General features: G+C 38.5%; 1 protein-coding gene across 3 annotated transcripts in view; it reads left to right on the plus strand.

The window, feature by feature from the left end:
- Positions 1 to 1055: 1055 nt before the first annotated feature.
- LOC799502 (protein NLRC3) overlaps positions 1056 to 11013 on the plus strand; it is a 93239-nt gene continuing 83281 nt past the window's right edge. For all 3 annotated transcript variants that reach the window (XR_012402907.1, XM_073949064.1, XM_073949065.1), the window contains exons 1-2: positions 1056 to 1186; positions 7239 to 7517. Coding sequence is in view for 2 of the 3 variants with exons in the window: in XM_073949064.1 (XP_073805165.1) it covers positions 7259 to 7517 (259 nt within the window). In the remaining variant the exon portion in view is untranslated. The remainder of the gene's footprint in view (positions 1187 to 7238; positions 7518 to 11013) is intronic.

Genomic DNA, 11013 nt, shown 5'->3' on the forward strand with positions numbered 1-11013 from the left:
ATATATTTATTGTGTTGATTATGTCTGTTTCTGAGAGAATGAGACCATTGTACCAATCGCACTGAGACATTTCCAATGATATCAAACATGATAGATAAAGTCAGTTTGGTTAATCTAGAACATTCAAACATTGAAATGACCATATGTGTGAGATGGGGTGGATGAAGCTGAGTTTCAGCATACTCAGAGGCAAATGCAGCAGGAACTGGTTTTTCCCACATTCCCACCTGCTGGGTTGTGGAGTCAATTGGCCCTGTTTTCAGCTCATGTTTTGAATTGTCAAAGACATCAAAAATATTTGTAATATTTCAATTCTTACAGTAGATTATTGTTCATTTAGAATTAGATGATATAAATTTATATTTCCACAATGCCTATGGGCTACGATTCAGGAAGCAACAATAGGAAGTGACTATTACAGAAGAATGTACAACAGGAGGAACAGAAGATGGTGTTTTGAGAAAGCTGACTGGGACACATTCAGCCATATCAGTGAGCAGTGAGGGTTAAGGTGTATGTGATGGACCAACAGTGTAATTTTAGGATGTGTACAGAATATAAGCACAATGTCTGCACATGTATATAAATAATGAGCGCACTGTACCTAATGAATAATGTTAATGTGAGTAGATAGTAGTTAATGAGACTAAAATAAAGTTTAACTGAAAAAAGAAACTCAAGCAGATTTATAAAAGGTGAGAAATGCAGACAGAATGTTCAGCTTTGTGTAAACTACACCTTTAAATTAGAAAAGAAACATTTACAGTTTATTTTATTTACAGAAGTGCTAGAAATGACATCTTACACATATATGGGTTAACCAATACATGTCAGGAGTAAAGCAACCTGCTCTTAGATACAAAACTCATTTTTACTTTCTAATGTTACATGATACAACACTAATGTTTACTTTCATGGTAGTTGCAGGTGAATTCTTCTATTAGCAAATAAATAAAAGATACAAATGTTATGCGAGATGTTGCTTTTTTCATTTCACTTGATTCAATTGCTCTGTCTTCACGTCTTTTCCTTACATCCTTCCACGAATCCTCAAGGGCTGGAGCTGAAAGTGAGACGCGAGGAGAGGAAGCGATGACGCGTAAACAGGAAATAAGAAGCATCCGTGGAAAGCAGCTTTATTCTGGTCTGTAACTCGTCGTACAACCAGAAGTTTCTACTGCTACAGGTAAAGTAACTCATGTAATGTGTTGTGATAATCCTGCAGCTGTTTTGACTCTTGTCTGCTTTGTTTAGAGTGTTTGTGGCGGATGTTTTTCCCTGCATGTGTCGTTTCCTTTATAGACGAAAGTGAAAGCGCTTAGTCTTTGTGTTGCCTTTTTTAAAAGACTTCATCATTTACAACGCAGAATAGCTTTAAATCTTTAATATCTCGACAAAACGTGTAAAGTTTATGTGAATCTGTATGTATGATTATATTTTAATTATTGGCAAACGCACGATGGCTGTAATCCTTCATTAGTTTACTCGTGATGAAACTCGTGATCTAAGCTTTTCACTCATTGTAGCACACGTGCTGCTGATGATGTGACAGTAAAAGTGATTTGATTTTGATTCGATATTAAGGCAAATAACTGATGTCCATGTAAACATAGTCAGTAGTGTCTTCAAAGTGAAAGATCCAGAAGGGCATCCTGCTGATTTGATTCAGAAGGGCAGTGTTTTGTCTGACGCTCACCGGTTTGACTTTCATTCATTTACCGGCATTCATTTTAAAAAGCACCCGCTCCATTTTATTTGTGTATATTTTCCCGGAACGCATTAACTCAGGTGCCTGATAGTTAGCTGTGGAGCTGACGTTAATCATATTCCCTCTAGTAAACGCATAAAAATCGTCATCATAAATTCGAGTGACGCCTCAATGTCTCGCGCCCCCCCTTAATAGCTGCTGGCGCCTGAAAACCCCTGGTTTAGGAGGTGGATTTTCTTAAAAAGAAAAATATTTTCCATTGTGATAAATAGATATATCCATAAGTGACAGAATAAAACTGACTGTTTTTGGTCAATTTTGACAGCTGTTTGGGGGATTATTTTATGACAGGGCTATTCAATTGGCCAAGCCCACAAGGCAGTTTGTTTTGGCCCTCCAAATAGTGACCAAGACATCAAAAATTAATTTAGTTTAGTCAAAAAACGTTTAATCTGCACCACGGCCGTGACAACTTCCTCATATGCTGTTTCCTTAACCTGCAAGTCTTTATTTTACAAATGATAGAGAATGTCCGATTCTCACGCTCTATGAAGGGTGTCAGTCATATATTTTAAGAAGCACTCGTTCAGAAGACAAGCGCATGAGATATCATGACATTGTGTTTTTATATCGTCAGCATGATGTAGTCTTACAGTGACAATAATATTTATACAATATGGTTAATATAATGATATTTATACATGACCAAACTAGTGTGCAACTTCAGCAACTTTTTTTTACATTTAGTTTTGTAGTTCGGGTGGAAACAAATATTTGTTAAATTTTTCAATTGTTTAAGTTCATTTGATTGACAATGTAAAATCTGTTAGCTACGTTTGATGTTTCATTGTTGAGTTATACATTTATTTAAGGGTCTCTGACACATTACTTTTATAATTTATCTTTGTTTTATTAATCAACATTAACTGTGTGCGTCAGCAGGCAGTTTTTCTCATGTTCATTATTTATTAGGCTCCCTCAAAACTTACAGGCACACACATTTCCAGTGTGGATTATAATTTTATTTTAATAATACATTAAAAAATAAGTTTTTAATTTGTCATCTCTCGTTATTTCCTATATATGGCTTTTGTGCTTTTATAGAGTGGGAGTTGGTAAACATATTCAAGGGGCATGCACAGATGGGGAGCATTTTGATTGATGTAGATTATTTTGTCCCAATCTAGCCCTGCAATGAGTGCAATTGTTTGTATTCAATTCTTTATTGTTATTACAATTTTCCATTTTTCATATCTGCAGTGCCTGTATTTTGGCTTTTTTTTCAGTCCACTTAGAATTCAATATGGAAATCAATGTTTTCTTTTTTGGCATTGATTGTTTTGAAATGTAAATGTCATTAACATGCCTGTGTTTTTATAAATATGGCTGTCAAGCCAGGATCTTGATGGTTTATTGTGGGTATGTTGTTTACATGAAGAAATCTGTGTTACAAGTTAAACAAAAGTTCTAATAATGAGTTATATTTTGAATTTAAACAGTATATGTCTTGCGTTTACATTAATTTTACACTCGAATAGCCAAAATTACAAATTTCAGTCTTTTAAATGCGATTAATCGCGATTAATTTTTGTAAAAAGTTTTTTTTTTTTTTTATTGATTGACAGCACTAATATATGTAGCCCAAAAATGAAATGTGTAATGACAACGGACACAGGATGAATAAATTCTGGGGACTTTTATTCCAGACTGCACTTAGAACAGCGCAGCGTTAAGTATGCAAATTTTGGACAATTTTTGAAAACAAAGTAAAAGATCATGTACAGCCACTGAAAACAATAAATTTGACTTTTTATATACAAATGTGTTATCCTCTTTTCCTTCTTGTATTTACAATGACTGAAAATAACTTTTTGAAACTGAAATGGTACATAAACAACAGTAGCAGCGGTTCACGCTGAGAAAACATACAACAAAGTGTAAGTCATCCATTAAAGTCAGATTGATAGAATCTCTCACTTTACCATTACAAAATACATTGAATGAGATGTTGCCATGTGAACATTTTACAAATATTCTCCTACAATTAAACAACGTTTAAAACTCAGTTTTAATTAAGTGAATAAGAGTTCATTAGAATTTAATATAATGAATTAAATGACTCAAACTTACAGCTCTCAATGACATACACACAAACAGCATTAACAGCTGCAAATGACTTTTTCCTCTGCAAATCATGAAGAACAATAAATACATACAATGAACTTTATTGTAATACAATAAATACAATAAAATCTCTGTAAACACATGACATTTTGAACATAACATCTTCAAGGGAAATATGAAAATAGATTCTCAGAAACACTTATATTTAATAAAGTTGAACAACACTCACTATGTTTTCTTTCCGTCACACTCTGGACCCTTAAAACTCTCTTCTCCCCTCTAAACAAAATTAATCCCGTTTCAATTACATGACCTTAATAAGGATAAACACCAATATCACACTTAACATTACAAAATGACAGATTATAAGTCAACACTCACGCTTTAGCTTAGCTTTCCTTCACGATGTTGGAAATCACGATCAAAACAACAAAATCCACAGCCATCCGAACATTAATCACCATGAAACAGACTTTTTAAGTCACTGCATGCATGTATTGCGCAATATTTCATGAGTTAACGGACTTTATTGGCATTTCTCAGTCTCCCAACAGACGTTCAAACTCGCGCTGCATCTAGAGCTCTCGCGTGACTTCACTCAGTTCACCTATGGGCCTTAAAGAGCCCATATTATGGGTTTTTGAAAATTCCCCTCCATGTAGTGTGTAACACAGCTCTAAGTGAAGTGAAGTATCCAGCTAAGGCTTAAATCTGTAAGAATACAGTGTTTAAAACTGTTGATTCATCTATAAAAGAGTCGACTCATAGTGCTTCAAACGAGTCGCCTTGATACCGAGTCATTAGGTGTATGTCTAATAGGCATGCATATTAGACTGATGTTGGAGACCCTTACAACCAAAATATGACCCTATTTCATGTATAATATAGGTTCTTTAAAGGCCAGCACACTACATTGTGTAAATCCCAGGGTGTCAATAACCTTTTTGTGTTTAACTAGATTTTCTAATCTGGTTACATCTATATAAATAGACGTCCTCTCCCTCACTCATCTTTCCATCAAGCAAATTTCTCGTGTAAGCACAATGATTGTTAGGCGACATCATTCACCAGAACAAGAGGTGTCAGTTACGCATCGAAAAGTTTGTTGTCGAACACGTAAAACAGGAAGAAGCAGAAATCGTCATCCTCGTCATCATATGGATTTACTTTCATCGGATAAACATCGGCCTCACAGCTCTGTGAATGTCGGTGTCGTCACTTATTGATCCGTGATTGGTAAATGTAGCTTGTGTGGACGCTACTGCGCTTCACTTCAATAATAAAATAGGTTCGCTACTGAATAGCTATTTGGTTTACAAAGTAGTGAAAGTAGTGATGCCACACCACGCTACTGAGAAATGTAGTTAGGCTAATAGCATCACTACCTGTAGCGCTGCTACAACCCAACACTGTTAATGTAATAAATGGCTTTGGCCAGAGGAGTTTGTTGGTGCCCTGAATTTCACAAATGGATAACTTTGTGAGTCATAATTTATCATTGGAAATGAAAGGGTCTGTTTTTATTTCTGTACACTCACGAGAACCACAAAAACCATTTGCTTTTTTTAAATAAAGAAAGGCTAGGCTACATGCCTGCAGGTGTTTTACTCAGGTTCCACATCGAAGCCTTTCACGTCAAAAGTATTTTAACAGCTGGCAAGTTTTGCACTGAACTGTTATATATGGGCCATTTCGGATTTCAGGGTGAAATGATTTTTAAATTTCCAGCAATGAAATGCATTTTTATCACTCACCATCATAGTAGCTCACAGGTTGTAGTAGCCTAATGCTTTCAGCAGCAGAGAGGAAAACCAATCAAAAACATCAGAATAGCAGCACATTATTAAATGGCCTTAGCAGAAGGCATCATGCTTATCAAAAACAGGCAAAGCAACAGATATATATATATATATTTTTAAACATATTTAGATGTAATCTCATTTTTAATCTTTAACATTTTACATTTACATTTAGTCATTTAGCAGACGCTTTTATCCAAAGCGACTTACAAATGAGGACAAGGAAGCAATTTACACAACTAAGAGCAACAGTGAATAAGAGCTGTAGGCAAGTTTCAGGTGTGTAAAGTGTAAGAAGGAAAGTATTAGTAGTATTAGTAATTTTTTTTGGGGGGGGGGGGGGGGATGGGGGGTACAGTTAGTGTGATATTCAGAGAGGCAATTGCAGATTAGGAAGGGAAGTGGAGACTAAATTGTTGAGTTTTTAGTGGTTTCTTGAAGACAGCGAGTGACTCTGCCGTTCTGATGCAGTTAGGGAGTTCATTCCACCAACTGGGCAGATTGAGCGCGAGAGTTCGCGAAAGTGATTTCTTCCCCCTTTGGGATGGAACCACGAGGCGACGTTCATTCACAGAACGCAAGTTTCTGGAGGACACATACATCTGCAGAAGTGACAGCAGATAAGAAGGAGCAAAGCCAGAAGTCGCTATGCAAGCAAACATCAGAGCTTTGAATTTGATGCGAGCAGCAACTGGCAGCCAGCGCAAACAGATGAGCAGTAACTGCAACAAATTACTGTTCCTTTATTCTGTAATTAAATGATGTAACGCCGTTACATGTAGTTACTCCCCAACACAGTCAGTGGTGGGCATGTATACTCAAGAATGTAGTTTGTCAGGGTCTTTTAACAGTGGACAGATGTGTGTGATTCTCCATCAGTCTCACCTGTCATCTGAAATCTTTCCTAAAACTGGTTTTATTAGTTTTCTGAAATGGTTGTGGTTTAACCTGTTGAACATCTAAAAACACTCCTGCATGATGATACAGGAAGAGATGGTACAGAGCTTCTGCTCAAGACACCAGTTAAGTAGAGGATCAATACACTAGTTATAGGCTGGTGTAAGTTTCTGACATTATGATAAATATTGGGTAAAAATATCTGCTGTATAAAGAATGTAAATTACCGCTGTAAAATATGGTCTTTTTAAATGTCTGGGTAAAAAATAAATAAAAAATTGCCCCCATTGAACAAAATACATTTTATTTTAGGAAGCATTTGTAATATTTTGGAGCAGTAAACATGTCAGGATAAATCACTAAAATAAATCACTGACTTCTGCTCTCTTCATTAGCTTCAAGAACAGATTTCTTTACTACACATAAAAACCCCATTACAAATACCTTAGGAATGGTATGACAGAACATTTTAGCGGTATCAAAACCTCGACATTTCCAAACCGCAGTAAACATTGAGACCAGTTATCCTCCCATGCCTACAGAAACATCTACATTAATCCTGATAAATAAGTACAACTTAAAATAGTGACAATCAATGTTCAAAATCTCCTTCATTTCAGGGTAAATTCAGTATTCAAATAGTAAATAAACACTTAGGTCTGTATGCTTTTTGTGAAACTAATTCAGATGTTGTTGCTCTTGTCTTGTAGCTGTAAACGAGTGAAGCACGATGGCGAATGTTAAACAGCTGCTCAAGAAGTCACTGGATGAACTGGAAGAAGCTGAACTGAAGGAGTTTCAGTGGTGTTTAATAAATGACCATGGATGTGTTTCAAAAGCTGAAATGGAGAATGCAGACCGGTTGAAGACGGTGGATGAGATGGTGTCATGTTTTGGACCAGAAAGAGCTGTGAAGATCACAGTGGACACCCTGAGGAAAATAAAGCAGAATCACTTAGCTGAAGAGCTGGAGAATACACAGAAGCAAGGTATTGTTTAATTCCCTGTCAAACTTTACAAATGTGACAATTTAATTCACATTTTGATCAGTTCAAGTCTTTCATGTTAAACCCTGTCCAGGCAATGGTTTTTAAGTCAGATGTATTGTCATAACACACATATTGTCATGCGCAGCTTCTTATCCAGAGTAGGGTTGCAGCAGCTGTTCATACTGTAAGTTCCTTCTTAAACTGAGGCTTAGTAACTACTAGCTAGTCTGTAACTAAACTTAATCTTACTTCAGTGGCATCACATGTTCTTAAGGTGAAGCCTAGTTTGTAGGTTGTAATCTCTCTGTAGGAGAATAGTCAATTGGATTAGCATTGACATTTACATTTACATTTAGTCATTTAGCAGACGCTTTTATCCAAAGCGACTTACAAATGAGGACAAGGAAGCAATTTACACCACTAAGAGCAACAATGAATAAGTACTAAAGGCAAGTTTCAGGTCTGTAAAGTCTAAGAAGGGAAGTGTTAGTAATTTTTTTTTTTTTTTTTTTTTTTTTTTTTTTTTTTTTTTTTTTTTTGTACAGTTAGTGTGATATTCAAATAGGCAATTGCAGATTAGGAAGTGAAGTGGAGACTAAATAGTTGAGTTTTTAGTCGTTTCTTGAAAATAGCGAGTGACTCTGCTGTTCTGATGCAGTTAGGGAGTTCATTCCACCAACTGGGCAGATTGAGCGTGAGCGTTCGCGAAAGTGATTTTTTTCCTCTTTGGGATGGAACCACGAGGCGACGTTCATTCACAGAATGCAAGTTTCTGGAGGGCACATAGATCTGCAGAAGTGAGTGCAGATAAGAAGGTGCTAGGCCAGAAGTCACTTTGTAGGCAAACATCAGAGTTTTGAATTTGATGCGAGCAGCAACTGGCAGCCAGTGCAAACGGACTAGCAGCGGAGTGACATGTGCTCGTTTAGGTTCATTGAAGACAACTCGTGCTGCTGCATTCTGGAGCAGTTGAAGAGGCTTGATAGAGTTAGCTGGAAGCCCAGCTAGTAGAGAGTTGCAGTAATCCAGTTTGGAGAGAACAAGAGCTTGAACAAGGAGTTGAGCTGCATGTTCAGATAAGAAGGGTCGGATCTTTCTGATGTTATAGAGTGCAAATCTGCACGATCGAGCAGTTCTAGAAATGTGGTCAGAGAAGTTTAGTTGGTCATCAATCGTTACTCCAAGGCTTTTCACCATTTTGGATGCAGTAATGGTTGCCCCATCCATCTGGATTGAAAAGTTATGGTGTAGAGTCGAGTTGGCAGAAACTACAAGCATTTCCGTTTTTGCGAGGTTCAGCTGAAGATGATGATCTTTCATCCAGTGTGAAATATCCAACAGGCAGGCTGAGATACGAGCTGGAACCGAGGGATCATCAGGATGAAAAGAGAGGTATAGCTGGGTATCATCAGCATAACAGTGGTAGGAGAATCCATGTCTCTGGATGACTGGTCCTAGAGATGATGTGTAGATGGAGAAGAGAAGTGGCCCAAGAACAGAGCCTTGAGGTACCCCAGTGTTTAGATGCTGTAGGTTGGACACCTCTCCCCTCCAAGACACCCTGAATGACCTGTCAGAGAGGTAAGATCTGAACCATTGTATAACAGTGCCCGCAACGCCCAGTGACTCTAGCGTAGATAGCAGGATCTGGTGGTTGACAGTGTCAAAAGCAGCTGACAAGTCCAGCAAAATGAGGACTGATGATTTAGAGTCTGCTTTAGCCAGTCTGAGATCCTCCACGACCGAGAGCAGGGCAGTCTCAGTTGAGTGGCCTTTCTTAAAGCCGGATTGCTTGTTGTTCATGAGATTGTTTTGAGTAAGAAAGTCCAGGACTTGATTGAACACTACTTTCTCCAGAATCTTGGCCATGAATGGAAGCAGGGATACTGGTCTGTAGTTTTCAAGTAGCGTATGGTCCAGGTTGGGTTTCTTTAGCAGTGGGGTTACCCTAGCCTGCTTAAATGTAGTGGGGAATAAACCAGAGTCAAGAGATGTGTTAATTATGTGAGTCAGTGTTGGTATGACTGCAGGAGAGATGGCTTGCAAGAGATGAGAGGGAATGGGATCGAGTGGACAGGTGGTTGCATGGCTAGATAGCACAAGTTTGGACACCTCAGACTCAGAGAGCTGAGAAAAAAGAGGTGAGTGTGTGTGGTGTTGGTGTTGTATCTTGCGTGTTTGTTGTAGGTGCAGCAAATTGAGCACTGATTTTTGCAGTTTTGGTGCAGAAGAATGTAGCAAAGTCATCAGTAGTAAGTGTGGAGGATGCGGGTGGAGGAGGAGGATAGAGGAGGGAGGAAAATGTTTTAAAAAGTAGGCGAGGATTAGTGGCATTGTTGATTTTCAGACGGTAATACGTCTGCTTTGCAGAAGTAACCTCAGCTGAGAAAGAGGACAGAAGAGTTTGGTATGTTAAGAGATGTGCAGGATTTTTAGTTTTCCGCCAAATTCTCTCCGCAGCCCGAAGTTTTGAGCGATGCTCACGGAGAGCATCCGAGAGCCAGGGTGCAGGAGGACTGGCACGGGCTGGCCTGGATGCAAGAGGACATAATCGGTCTAGACATGATGCTAGAGTGGAGCAGAGTGTATTAGTGGCACTGTTCGAATCAAGTGCAGTGAGTTTGCGAGATGGAGGAAGAGAGTCTGAAACAATGGTGGATAGTCTATTGGGTGAGAGAGATCGTAGGTTTCTGCGAAAGGTAACCAGTGTAGGAGTGTGTGGCGGCTCAGGAGTAATGTGGATGTTGAGAGACAGAAGGAAATGATCAGATATTTGTAGTGGAGTTACTATTGTTTGATCAGTGAAGCAGTGTCGTGTGTAAATAAGGTCTAGCTGATTACCTGATTTGTGGGTAGCAGCAGTAGGTGCTCTTTTTAGGTCAAAAGAGGCAAGCAAAGTCTGAAAGTCTGCAGCTTGCGGTTTGTCAACGTAAATGTTGAAGTCACCTAGCACCAATAAGGGAGTGGCAAAATTAGAAAAAGATGAGAGAAGAACATCCAGTTCATCTAGGAAGTGACCTAATTTACCTGGTGGGCGGTAGATGACAACCACATTTATGTAGAAGGGGTGGATAATGGTGACTGCATGGAATTCAAAGGAGCTGATTGTTGGCAGGGACGGTATCAGAGTAAATTTCCATTCTTTGGAAATTAGTAGTCCAGTCCCACCCCCTCTCCCTGTGTGACGAGGAGTGTGGGAAAAAGAGAAATTAGCAGAAAGAGTAGCATGTGTAGCAGTGTCCTCCGGCCTCAACCAGGTCTCAGTTAGAGCCATGAGATTATAGTCAGAATATGTAGCTATGGAGGTAATAAAATCAGCCTTGTTAACAGCTGATTGACAATTCCAGAGGCCCACGGAGAGAGAGAGTTGTGAAATAGTAGATACATGTATTGAACGAAGGTTGTGAGGATTACGCCTGCAGCGCACCTCCCGTGTTTTGCGAGTGTTAGTAACAACAGGAATTAGAAAACACATAATAAAAGTGCACTGACAACA

The sequence above is a fragment of the Danio rerio genome, chromosome 4, assembly GCF_049306965.1.
Source record: "Danio rerio strain Tuebingen ecotype United States chromosome 4, GRCz12tu, whole genome shotgun sequence".
NCBI classification, from domain to species: Eukaryota; Metazoa; Chordata; class Actinopteri; order Cypriniformes; family Danionidae; genus Danio; species Danio rerio.